At 31.7% G+C, this 13,447-nt stretch overlaps 1 protein-coding gene across 3 annotated transcripts; it reads left to right on the top strand.

Annotated features, from left to right (window-relative positions):
* The first annotated feature begins 541 nt into the window (after window positions 1-541).
* On the top strand, window positions 542-13,266 carry LOC130636634 (golgin subfamily A member 6-like protein 22). 3 transcript variants are annotated; one of them, XM_057446419.1, is made up of 15 exons: window positions 542-1,337; window positions 1,466-1,565; window positions 1,960-2,218; window positions 2,757-2,931; window positions 3,492-3,641; window positions 4,926-5,120; window positions 6,490-6,555; window positions 8,728-8,769; window positions 8,902-9,124; window positions 10,085-10,170; window positions 10,977-11,080; window positions 11,393-11,501; window positions 12,297-12,352; window positions 12,745-12,893; window positions 13,153-13,266. In XM_057446419.1, exons 4-15 carry the CDS (start codon window positions 2,764-2,766, stop codon window positions 13,194-13,196), a joined length of 1,392 nt encoding a protein of 463 aa, XP_057302402.1. In that variant the 5' UTR covers window positions 542-1,337; window positions 1,466-1,565; window positions 1,960-2,218; window positions 2,757-2,763; the 3' UTR covers window positions 13,197-13,266. The 3 variants fall into 3 exon arrangements, with proteins under 3 accessions (XP_057302402.1, XP_057302401.1, XP_057302403.1); XM_057446418.1 differs by having other exon boundaries at window positions 1,955-2,218; XM_057446420.1 differs by lacking the exon at window positions 542-1,337 and having other exon boundaries at window positions 1,355-1,565.
* Window positions 13,267-13,447: the final 181 nt, after the last annotated feature.

Raw genomic sequence — 13,447 nt, 5'->3', positions numbered from 1 at the left:
AATTTGGCAGTAAATCGCCAGACATGGATGTTATCAAATATTTCTTCTGTGGGTTGTAATTTTAAAGAAATTAAGGGATCTCCTCAGCTCTATCGTAAACTTTTTAATATTGCCAAGAATAATCTAAAAACTTTGACTTATGTTGGTCTTTTGGAGTACCCAAAAGAAAGTCAGTTTGTTTTTGAAAAAACCTTTAATATGAAATTCATTCAGCCTTTTCAGTTGTGGGATACTGGTTTTGCATATGAGTATTTGAAGTCTTTTAATATATCCAAACCAGTTCTGGATAGGATCTCTAAACTCAATTATCTGGATGTAAAACTGTACAATCTTGCCAAGAAAATGCTTTTTGATCGTTACAAGTATTTTGTAAAATTATATGGTGAGCCAAAGTACCCATCACCACAACGGAAAGGAATGTTTAGTCTTCACGATGTACGTCGCTTAAGATTTCAATACAATCTACCAAGACACGAACTTAATAAGAAATTGTTGATCATGAGGCGTGAAAACAAAAGAAGAAACAGAACAAAAGTTTAACTTGTACTGCACATAATATTTACAGTCTTATCATATTTATTTCTACTTTTTAACTGTAAATTCTCAACTAGAAATGTTAGTTTATATTCTTATTCTTATGCAACAAAAGATGTTTACAATGTTTGTAGGAAGAATCCAAGAAGCATTGCAGAGGCATGCATTTTTGACTTTGTTTTTAAATGCGTGTATTGACAAAGTGTTTTGTCTCTGAGAATTATATATTATATATATGTCAATAATATGTTTGATTTGTTTCAAATTCTTGCTAATATTTTTCTTATTTTAAGAGTATTATTTGCATACTTATATTATTTCCACACTTTGTATATAGTGTACCCCAATAATTCTATTTTTTTTTAATTATAATCTATTTTAATCTATTTTATTTCAACAGATGTTGAACTTGTGTAAGAAATTTATGACGTTCATTTTTGTTAAATTTGCAGAAACATAAAGTTACAAAGCGAACAGACCTGTTTTAGATTTGTGACAAGAACAGTGTAGAATTTTCAACTAATCACTATATTCTTTGAATGATTTAGTTTATCATATTATTCAAAAATAGTTTACAGGAAGGTTTAATAAGCCTTTGTTTATATTGGCATATATTTTTTATCTTACGTTTTGTTTTATTTGATACTCAGTGTATAAGTACGATGGCCGAACCCATAAATTTTTTATAGTGTCAGGACTAAAAGAAAACTGAATTAAACCACAAGTCTGTCTCATTATGCTGAGGGGAAGTGTAAAGAAAAGGCATTGTTAATTTATATGGAGTAACTGCGGTGTTTGAGTTGGTAAAGAAATTATTACCACAGAAAAAGAATATACATGATTTAAAAAAACAACTCTATGTAAACTCTGATTTCTTCAGTGTTAGTTGTCTGTGTGTAACTGTTTCAACTGGCAATCTGTTTTTTGCTAGATAAACAAATGGTTGATGAGCCAGCTGTTATATTATCTCTTTCAAAGATTAATACAAATCTTCAGACATTAGAAGGACGAGCAGTTCGAACATATGGAAGGTATGAAGGCATTTAATTTAGTTACAATAAGATAAATACCTTAGCTCCATCAAACAAATAGTGCATTTACAAAAAATTTTAGTGTTAGTGAAGACTAATACAGAATGACTAGTTCTTAACCCTTGGAAAATCTGTGAGAATTTGCCTATAGTATTATATTATTAGTTTACCTGTTAGCATGAAGCAATGAATTACTCTCCATTGGACAAAAATGAAGTTGCGTGCTAGCATTTTAAACACACAGACAAAAGATATGCCATTATAATAGAGATGAAAACAGTACATGCATTTTGAAAATTTAAATTGTGTCTTACTGTGCTAGGAAAGACAGGTGGTAGTTTTGCCTTTGCCAATTACACCAGAATAGTGTTCCTTACCTTTTTTTCAAGGATAGAATCATTTGATGTGGGCACATGCCATCTAAGAATATCTAACGAGTCAGCTTTCTTGAGCATAAACACCACACTAGTTCCAGACTTCAACGGAAAAACTGGCAATATTGGGCAGTTTATAGGTGACATTTCAGATGGTAAATTAAATTTAAAATCCTACCAAGAAGTCAGTGATATCGATTTAAAATTGCTTTGGAAAGTTTTGGAAAAACGAGAGCTATACTTAAATAACACAGATATCCAAGCTGCTTGGAGATAGTTGTAAGTCACTTAAATTTTAAATTTTATGTGTCATTTTGTTGCATTACACCATCACCTTGAGAAAAATATTCCATAGATTATAATTTAAAGTGTTATTACTTTGTTAATTTTAAGCGTTAATTTAAAAAATTATATATAACAAAGTCGACACAAAAGTCACACATGCCTAATTGGATAAAAAGAATATTTTCAGCTGCAATCACTTTAAAGGCACTTTTCACACTTCTTGTTTTTTTTTAGTTTTTCTTAAAAAATTAGTCAGTAGACTGGAGAAATCTTTGTATTCAAGTTGCCAGATTTTCATCCATTGTACATCGTTTCTCTTTAGTGCACCCTTACATGTGGAAACCTAAACACGATCAAGCTTTTATCTAATATAAAAATATGCTTAGTCTGTGTGTTTCTTTGTAACCCTTGCAAGGAAGATTTTAAGATGTCTTGTTTATTATTTGACAAATTGGCTCAATTTTTATGTTAATAGTAGTATTAGCTTTATTAAAGTGGTGCTTGTGAAATGATTGTCCCCTTTTTCTTTTAGTTTAGATATGTCGCATAGAAATTGTTCAGCTTGTACACCCCCTCCACGTTCACAAAAGTCATACACAGGTAAAAATGTACTTGATATTCGCATGGTGAGTGGGAATCCTCAAGGTGCATGGATTGAATGTTATAATAACACATATGACGAAGATGCACAAGCTGGCATTGCAGAAGTACGTTAATAATACTGAAATTAATTATTTCTAGAGGTATTTGTTAAACACAAAATCAAATCAAGGTTAATAAAAGGGAGTAAAAGATAACAATAAACTTATATTGTAGAGCTTAGCAACTCATGATATGTTCTCAAGATATATAATACACAATTTCTGTTTTCAAAATTTTTGGCTTGTAAAAGGATATAGAGTCAAACTTTACCAATATAAAAAAGTTACAAAGACAAAAAGGTGAGGAAAAAAATCCTCAAGGTGTTGCTACTTTTGTAATACGAGGTCCCTTAATTTTTGATTATCACCCTGTAACTTTAACAGTTTGGATAGAGATTATACTTTTTGATTTTAAAAACAAGAACTTTAATCCGTATTAATTTTGTAGTGTACCATGGGTGAAAGTATGAGAATCTTTTTTCAAAGGTTGTGGACAAAACATTATGTGTTGGCTGAAACTTTGATCTTGTTTTTTGATCTTATTCAGCTGTGTAAATAATGACTTAAATAGTGGTTTGTTGGGAGCTAAGTATTTTAAAAGTCAACATTATGTTTTTAATCTTTAGTATTACGCACAAGTGGAAAATGAAAAAATAAACAGGTTTATTGCTGAAAAAGAAAAGAAACTAAGTGAATTTCAACAGGAAGTATCGAAGCGTGTTGCTAGTTTAAAGAAGTTAAAACAATTGGAAAAACAAAAGCAATCATTAAAATCAGTATGTCAATTTTATTTTTTCAACATTAAAAAAAATTTAAATGAAAGATCTGGAGTATTTAAGCTTGTTTTCTATCTGATGCTTAATTATTGAGGGCACTTTTAAGAATAATGCCTTCTTGTGCAAGAATTGATATATAATCTTGCACAGGTGAACTTTTTTGTCTGTTTAGAAAAATATCTTTCACACCTGCAAAAGATAGAGTGTGTTTGCCCTAAATTAAAAAAATATTGATATATAAGTTCCTGCATGCTAATCCTCGGTAAAATTAATGTGCTAATGACTCATTGACGCTTACATTAAGTGTTGAAAAATTACTCCAATTAATGCACCTGCCTAACGCGAATTAACGCCAGATGGAAACTTTAGATATGTATTTAGTTGTTGATTATTTAGGTTGCAATTTTGCTAGAAAGAGGATTGCCTAATGATGGGATCATTTTGGTTCAGACAATTTTCCCTTCGTATTCTCATTAATCTAGAAATAATGATAGAATGTTTAAAAAAATTTTCCCAAACAGTAAATTGGTGATTGATAAGGACAGCTACCCACGACAATATAAAAAATTGACAGCCGTGAACCTTGTAAAACAGATTTAAGGAAGCAACAGTTTTGATTAATGTTTCTTTCTTGAAATTTTTTATCATAATTTATAATAACTATGAACATATTATTTGGAAATTAAAGTTTGTACTTAGTTCCTTGTGAGTAACTTTCTCCTGACTATGTTGTTAAATTTTTATTTCTTTTGCTGTGACAAAATAGGATGTTGGTCGCATGTTCAAGATAGCTGTTCAGAAACTCCAAATTCTAACCACATTGGTTTGTTCACATAAGTTAAATCCACATATAAATTTAGCTTGAATCTTTTTAATCTGTTGTTAGACAGAAATTTTTCCTTTTTGCCTTATAATCACCTAATTTTTTTTGTTTGTTAAGAAAATGGTGTGGTTGTAAGAAAATTAAACTGAAGTTATCTCTATCTAACTTAAATGGTTAACAAATGCAGTAATAACAAAAAAATATAGCTTTCTGTTATCATATTGGCCTTTTGTCCAATAGACCACAAGTTGATAAGTTATTGTATGGTGTTTTGAAAACCCCAATTAAACGTCTGTATTTAACTGATCGATCTTATTAAATGATTGCCATATTTTGGTTATTTACATAATGCGTTGTAACCTGTTACTTTCACTACACTACAAATAACCGGCGATTTTACTGGGTTTTAATACTAAAAGCTACCATCGTATACTATGACCACCTTAACTCTTATATTTCAGCTTGAGAACGAGCAGAATGTTGTATTACAGAGAACGCTAGGAATGAAAATACCTTACAGAGGTACAGAAGAAGATTTGCAAGCACTGAACAAAGAATTGCTGAAATCGTGCATCATACCATGTCGTACCAATACTCGGCTGATAAAAAGCGAAATCGAAGAGTCAAATCAAAAAATTGATGAAATTACACAAACGGTGAATTTACTTTGTTAAAGAACATTTTTACAACAGTCTAGGAAATATGCAATACTCAAGGAAACAGGGGAAACCTGAGATTACTTTTTAGATTGATCATTTGTTACAGTTTTTGATATTTTTTTATGCTATACAAAGTTACCTCTGCGAAGTAAATTATTTTGTGGATATTCGGTCCCAAAATGCTTGGTTTTGCTGAATATATTTTTGTAAATGACTACGTTTCCCTGAAAGCGAGCTTGCAGTAATTTCAGTAAAAGGATTGATTTTTAAAATTTTGTTGAAACTTATTTTGGGGATTTGGGCCAAGACTGTAACAAGGTTTTGCAAAATTTACTTGATAAAAAATTTGCCTCTTTAAAGTGAACTGATTTGTTTTTGTAATAGCTGCTAACATAACTATTAGAGGTTTTTTGATATGAGACCCAGGCTTGCATAATAAAAATAGCAATATGATTTTAACCCTATTCGGTCCGGGGTTTTTCGAACATACTATGACCGGGGGGGGGGCGGATTCCGCCCCCCCTCAATAACTTTTCATAGGATTGTTCAAATTGAATCAAACTTGGCACACTTATAGTACGTCATAAAAGGAACAAAATGGCGCCAATAAACTTTTGCTTGCGTCAGCACATTTTCTGTGACGTCATCAGAAGCTTGAAAATTGTCAAAAATGCCACTATCTGCTTAAAATATAATTACTTTCGTTCTAGAGCGAATTTTTACATTCTGTTTAAAGTTTCTGAAAGCTAAATAAAAGTTATTTAACATATCTTCCGGTTTTTACATGGATCGGATAAAAAATTGCCAAAAATTGCCCGAAAATCCGTTTTTTTTCCGATTTTCGGGTGAAATCCGACAAAATCGGGAAATCGGATTAGTCACGTGTTCAAATTATTCAAAATGATTCTTCTTGATGAAATAAAGTTGTGTTGCAAGTTTCAAGTTCTAAGGATAATTCTAACAGGAGTTATTATATTTTCCCCATTATAAGGATTTCATAGAGATTTTTAGGGGTAGTTTCGAGTAATGGCCAATATCAAAGCCTCTGAAAAGTATGGGACCTAAAAAATTAGCATGCAGGTGTCTAATAGATAAATGTTGAAACTCAGTAAGTATCATAGCCATATAACAAAGCAATCAGGAGTTATTAAAAAAAACCATCAGGGGGGGGGCGGAATCCGCCCCCCCCCCGGACCGAATAGGGTTAAGGATGGGAAATCTGGAAAACTTTCAGTCATGGTAAACGAAGCCAGGTTGTTGATGTTATGCCACTTGATTGGGTGTCTTTGTTTTGCAATTGTTAAATTTTTAAAAGTGTATTAGTGTGTAATAAAACGTTCTGATTGTGATAATTCTTTTTGGCTAGATGAGGGAAGACTCTACTAGAGCTAAGACTCGCTTACTATCGCGAATGGTGCAGGGTGAAGACTTTGTAAGTTATTATTGTACGTTTGTTGTTTTTTAGTCATCTCAGGTTGGAAATTTAAAGAAAAAGATTGTTTAGAGGAAATAAATACGCAAGTCTTCTAGTTCTTTGAAACATGATGGCCACTACCTTTTGTAAACTCTTAAGAATGAAATATTCTCCTTGAAAAAAGTCTGGAAAAAATGCTAATATGGGAAAATTTTTTACAAAATTAATTGTGTGCTACGTGACTTGAGAAAACTTAAAAACTTTGAAAAGTTGCAGAATTATTAAGCCTAGTCAAAGTCAGGGAAATTTTAATTTTTTATCAAAAGTCACAGAAAAGCCATGTAAGATTCATTCATTAGTTAAAAAGTTGAATTTTTTGAAAATGTTGTTTTCATAGTAAGTGTTTCTTAAAAAGTTCAGAAAATTTACGTTAAAAAAGTTAGGTGGTAATCCCACCAGACAGTTTTTAGACACCTGGCTGTAAAATTGTCAGGTGTTATATCTCCAAAACTCTTAGATATTGATAATTACTCAAAACCGCCCTTTAATTTTTTAACATCCTTATAGTAGGAAAAAAAATCACAACTTCAGTTAGTATTAGGATCAAATTTGAAACTTAGACCATAACTCAACCAGATTTCTTGATTTTTTTTTAAATACATGCAGGCGATTTTTGGCATTTTTCTATTTTAGAAGAAAAAAAAGCTGTCAGTTTGAAATTCTTGTGTTTTTTTTCATGCCTAAATTCCTAGTTCTGAAGCTACTGTGTTTTTACTCCAAAAATATCCTAGGTGCAACTAACTTTAGAATTTGTGCCACAATCTCTGGCGTTTCTTTCGCCAGGATTTTATATGTGACTAGAAGTTTTCTCGAATCTCCATTAGAGAACTTTTATATACTTCATGGGAATTTATATTTGCGATTATGTTGTTTTTATAAACAATTAATTTTTCGCTCGCTCGAAAAACACACAAAAAGTTGTATTTACTTATTATTCGGTCCTTCAAGATTGTTTAGTTTTTTGCTGTGATTGTTTAAAGTCGGCATTGAATATACAGAACGTCTTTTCTTTAACCAAGGATAATATTAATTGACAATTGACATGCTATTCTAACAATAATAATTTTATAACTGAAATATACCAAACACAAGTGCGAAATTAAATTCCAATATAATAACTTTCAATATGTTGACACGGTTAACGCAAAATTTACTCAAACACAGGTGATTAAAAATTACAAGGTTGTAAAAAGTTTGAGCTCTTAAAAAGTGTTTCTTTCTCTTGTCTATATTATAACACCTTTATGTCTGTCTGTCTGTCTGTCTGTCTGTCTGTCTGTCTGTCTGTCTGTCTGTCTGTCTGTCTGTCTGTCTGTCTGTCACGCAAAATGGTAGCTTAGCTGCGCAATAGCGAGAAGCACGCAATGCGGTCTAAAAAGGACGGGCGAACCTGTGGATTTTCCACGGGCTAACGACTAGTTTATTATATATTCTTAACTGAAAAATAAAAAACGGAACAACATTTATTCACTCAAATTTTTGAATTTTTTACTGACAAATCTCCAGATGAAAAATGGCAACGAAAGTTGGAATTTTTAATGCTTTTTTTTCTTTCGATAAAAAGAACAAGACGATAATAAGCAGTCTATTTCAATGATAATTTTTTCTTTTTCTTCCATTTGAACATTTTCTCTTTGTTTTTAAATTTAGATTCAAGTGTTTTTTTTTCGTTTGATTAAAATTTAGAAAGAAAATAAGCGCGACGAAAGGTTGTTTTATTATTCCTGTTCTCTTTATTTCCGTTATGGTCTCATATTTATCAAATTGTAAATAATAAACAAAAATGAAATTGACCAAAAAAAAAAACACAAAAATGGTGGTCATTAAAAAAACTCGACAGAAAATGTTGGTCAAATAAAATAAATCTGCAATATTACTCACAAAATAAATAAAAAATCAGCAAAAATGGTTGGTTGGCAAACTCACTTAGCAAAAATTTGGTCACTCTTTGCCACCTTTTTCCCCCGATAAGATACCAAACATAATATAAGGACCATGTTGTCTTAATGTGTCACTACACTTCCCACCCAAGATTTGCGTTTATTTCAACTATGGATCCTACAATTAGTCGAAGGTGATACTTAATCCAAAATTATTGTATAAAAATATTTTTTACTTAATAATATTCAGACGAGTCTTCCTGGTGGTTTGTGGACATCTCCAGTAAAGCAAGTAGGTGTTCTTTCCATGATTTTTTTTGATTTTTTGTCTTTTTAGAACAATATTAATATGTGTGGTCTTAGGGCGTAAATTTTGAAACAGTTCCGTTTTTGTGTTTTCTCATCAGAATTATTTACATTCCAGGATTCATCAATTAGTATCCATCCTCCAGCAAAACCACCTGTTGTTAACTGGGCCTTGCAAGATACATGGACCGGCGACAATGCAATTAAATCATGTGTTAGCGAAAACAAGAAAAAAGAAGTAGAAGAGAACGAACAAAAAGGTCTTGCGGAGGAGAGCGAGCAAAAGGAATCGAAGAAAGAAGAGAAGGTTTGTTGTGGAGATGATAAATCTATACCTGAAGGTAACGATAATGAATTTTACATGCTCTTTTTGAATGTGGCAAGCAAAACCAGGCTGAAACCCTTATTTTTTTGGCCACTGTTCAGTAACAATTTTAGCCGGAGTTTTCAAAAATTTGTCAGCTTGATATGCAATCTATGCACTAATGTTCGGACTGTCAGAGTTTAAATATGTCAATTGTCGCTGGCCTCAGCATGGCCATTTTTCACAAATGTTAGGGTTTCGCAGTCCCCTACGTGAATTATTTTGTTGTCCAGGCGTGCTGGAGAATGAGACTAGCATATCTTAAACGCGAGCTGTCTGGCCTACTTGTGTGCAAAAGTAGTAACTTTGCACTGACTAGTTGAAGCTTTTGTTATTATTTAAAAATGACGAAAAAACTCAATATTATGTCCAAGTCTGTAGACAACTTTTATAAAATCAATTAGTTTTAAAGTTTGAATGTAAGTCGGAGTATTTTGATTCCGATTTTTAGTTGAAAAAAAAAATATGTATCGGGAAATCGCGTTGTTTACATGTCATGATTTACAACTATTAGGAACTAGGAACAATTTTTCTTAAGGAAATATCCGTTGCGTTTTCAAAGATTTTGAAAAATTCTCTCTTAATGTCCCCGATTCTAATCATTTTAAGAATTTTTGTTTTAACCTTCTCTGAAGTTTGTCAAAAGATGATTTTTTGTTTGTTTTTGTGACGAATTTAATGACGGAAACTCAACGCTATACTTCAGCTTCACTCAAAGGAAATTAGGAAAAGTTTGTGACCTGCTTAGGTTGGAATTCCCTTCACAGTTGAAAATCAATGTTAAAAAAAAATATTCCACGGAACGTTTTCTCATAAGATTCCTATTGTCTAAATACTTTCTATCTGAATATGTTACTCAGGGTTGTTTAGTGTTTGTTTGTTTTTTTGATGAAATAATAAAATCTCAAAGATGTTATGTTTGATACAATTTCTTTAGAACGTTTTGAACTTAGCGAACTGCAAAGAAACTTGATATATGATCCTGTAAACTTTGGACAGCAGGCCGAACAAGAAAAAAAACAGGTGACGAAGCTGAACATAAATTTGTTCTGTTCAACCCATGTATTAAACGGAATTTAGCATATTTTACTTCATTTCGTGAACTATTCATTTACAATTTTTTTATCTTAAAGTGAAAGTTTTTTATAAAGAAAATGCTGTAAAAACTCCTCTAGATTTTTCGTAAAATTCTGCAGAATTTTTTCTCCTGACGCGATAAGTTGTGAAGCATGTGGTTAATCAACCTATGATATACGTATAACAGTAACGAAACAAACGTATAGCAGTATTCTCTGCAAACGTATAGCAGTATTCTCAGTATGTCGTTGATTTTCTTAGTATTTGTGAAAACAAATCAGTGGTTGTCGTGAAAGATACATGAAAAAATGTAAAAATATTAAGCTATAAGTTTAAGCCAAACCTTGTATTTTCAGTCACTTACATATCGTATCTGGTTCTATGAACCCCCAAGGCGCTTATTTAATCTGGAGAATTTAATGATGCGCACTCATGCGAGGCTGACACCAATGTATTAAAAATAACTTAAATAATTTAACATTTTACGTCAATGAAGAAGAGAAGAAAAATGAAATCCTTTAATTAAAATACCATATTTGCACATTTCCTCTTAATCTTACTACTTCTACGATTTCTTATCGTCTAGAAGTTTAAAGATATTACCGTACGTATATCCTCAAGTCGCAGCTTATTTCCTTTATGAAATTAAATTTTTCGGCTGGTATTATAGTTTGTTAAGTGTTCGTAAGATTTAAGGTTTTATCACTTTAAATTCACTTTAAATAGCGTTGTTGTTGTTGTTTTTTTCATAGAAAAAAATTGAATATTGGAAATATCGCAAAATTTTTATGGACATTGAACGCGAACAAGTGCGAGAAAGAAGAAGACGCCAGGCTCACAAAAAGCTGATTGAACGGTAATAAGGTTTATTCTTATTTATTAAGAGCTTGAAATTGAGTGGACTACACCCAAGTGTAGTCTCCAAATAGTAGTAAACATCGAGGTGTACTACTATTTGAAGAACGCCTTGTTGAGAGACTAAGGGTGAAGAAGGCTTCCCTTGTTAGTAAGACACCCTCCCAATAATTAGTTTCTTGGGGACGCTCCCAATAATTTGTCACTTGGGGATACCCTCCTAAAAATTAGTCACTTGAGAGCGATAGTATTTGTTGATGGAGGCAAACTGTAGTGGATATCGGTAAGTAATTTAAACTATTAATTTTTGCAGGGTAAAGATTACTAAAGAAAGAGAAAGACAAATGGCTGAAGAACGAGTGACAGAATTTACAGAAAGAATACTTTATACTGATGATAAACAACATCCTTATTGTGATGAGGTAAGATATATTGATGTTTTGTTTGATAAGTCTAGCTCTATAACAGCTATGTACAGGCTTTTAAAACTAGGGTGTACTGTCGAATATTTGGTGTTGTAGGTTATTTAACTATATAACTATCGAAAACTTCGCGAATTTTTATCTTTTTTGTGGTTGGCAAATTTTAATTGATTTTGCGAGAATTTTTTTTCGCAGTTGATTAAACTTTAAGTTTTATCGATAATGAAAAAAAGTACTTTTTTATATAATTTCAATGTTAAAATATATCTTTTCAAACATAATACCCGCCTAAAGATTTATTTAGGGATTTATAAAAACTATAATTAGCAAGGTTTTCTAAGAATTAAACATAACTTATAAGAATATCGCGAAATATATTTTCGCAGTTTGCAAAAACTAATATTCTCGAAATTTAATCTTGCGAATTTTGAAAAAATAACGAGAATCTGCAAAATATTCTTGTTGAGGAAATTTCCGGCAATAAAGTAATTTTTAACCGAGATGGGTTGTAGTATGAGTTGCTTATTTCTAACATGCGTCGGCAAACAGCATTCATAATGTACTTGCCGCACTTTTTAACATGGCGGAATAAAAGGAAATGGTGACACACAGCTCTGTTTTATCTTTTAAGGTCTGTAGTCTGCCGTAAACGTTGACAAGTGCACAGTACTTTACATTAGTGTTCGATATTACTTGTGGGAACAAATTTTAAAATTTACTGATCTTGCGCAGGATTGTAGCTTAGTAACGTGTGCTGCTGTATTGTTGACTTATTCGATGATTTTATTTAATTAGGACGATGAGGAAAGGCAACCCGTGAAAAATAAACTCAAAGAGAGAGAAATATACAGGTATTTTTATGATAGGGAACAACCAAAACAACCGAGTTTAAATCAAAACAAAAGCATTTGGATTTATGTTTGTAAAGTTGATCCTCCACTTAAGAGTTTTTTTTCCGATATACCGTCAAAGTCGTGCACAAAACCCGCCATAAACCATAAATAATTCCAGTCAACGATACAACAACAGTTTTTTTCTGAACTTAGCCATCAATGCGATTTTTATACAAAGTTGTATCAAAAATATTCCATATGCAATATTTGTTGTGCAACATTTTTAACAATTCTTAATTGAATCAAAAAAAAGCCACCCGAACTTCTTTTTGATCAATCTTTTACATTAGTTCTAACCAAAATCGTTGTTTTATCATTGTGTCTCTGCATCAGTATCATTTTTGTGTTAGATACATCAATGCTCTTCGTGAAGTTGCAAAAGAAAGGATAAAAATGAGTCGTGTAGCAATCGCACCATTATGTCAGTGCGGACCATCCATATGGGATGCTCACCCTACCACATGCGCAAATAATTGTAAATTTCACAAAAATCCCAAAGGTTGGTTCGTTTTTCATCTATTTGTCTATCTAAAGGTCAACCAGTCTGAAAATTTAATGATAGCTTAGAAAAATAAATCTCTTATTAATCTGTTTGTATTTTCTTGCTATGTCAAAAAAATCTTATTTCTGTCGGGAATTGCAATTTTAGCGAATTCCTTATTTTCGCAACTATATATCATAATATGAAATTCGGAATAAATAAATTCGCTAAGACAATCTTTGCCATTTTGGTATAACCTCGGTCTTGTATCTTATAGCTTATGTGAATGCATTGACGGCAGCATTGGCAAATAGTCGGTAACGAGCTTCCATTGAATGTATATATTTTGTATATTTTATTATATATTTATTATATTGTATATTTGGAAAAATGTATTTTTTCTTCTTCTTTATCTTTTATCCCCGGTTGAGAACTCTACATTTACTTACCACGCCTAATTCTAAGAAGTAACTTACCACGCCTAATTCTAAGTAGTCACTTACCACGCCTAATTCTAAGTGTATCAAAATTACATCTTTGTCGCAAGCATGCTGCGTGTCTGTCCAGTCAAA

This window comes from Hydractinia symbiolongicarpus, chromosome 3 (assembly GCF_029227915.1).
Source record: "Hydractinia symbiolongicarpus strain clone_291-10 chromosome 3, HSymV2.1, whole genome shotgun sequence".
NCBI lineage: Eukaryota > Metazoa > Cnidaria > Hydrozoa > Anthoathecata > Hydractiniidae > Hydractinia > Hydractinia symbiolongicarpus.
The sequence above is the reverse complement of the archived record's forward strand: the minus strand, read 5'-3'. Positions and strand labels throughout refer to the sequence as shown.

What these genes read in the sequence shown, in the direction of transcription:
- LOC130636634 (XM_057446419.1), top strand. Translation starts at nt 2,764, where the DNA reads ATGTCGCATAGAAATTGTTCAGCTTGTACACCCCCTCCACGTTCACAA. An exon ending in GGACATCTCCAGTAAAGCAA is followed by an intron (nt 8,770 to 8,901) that starts GTAGGTGTTCTT and finishes TTTACATTCCAG; the next exon opens with GATTCATCAATTAGTATCCA. An exon ending in TGATAAATCTATACCTGAAG is followed by an intron (nt 9,125 to 10,084) that starts GTAACGATAATG and finishes CAATTTCTTTAG; the next exon opens with AACGTTTTGAACTTAGCGAA.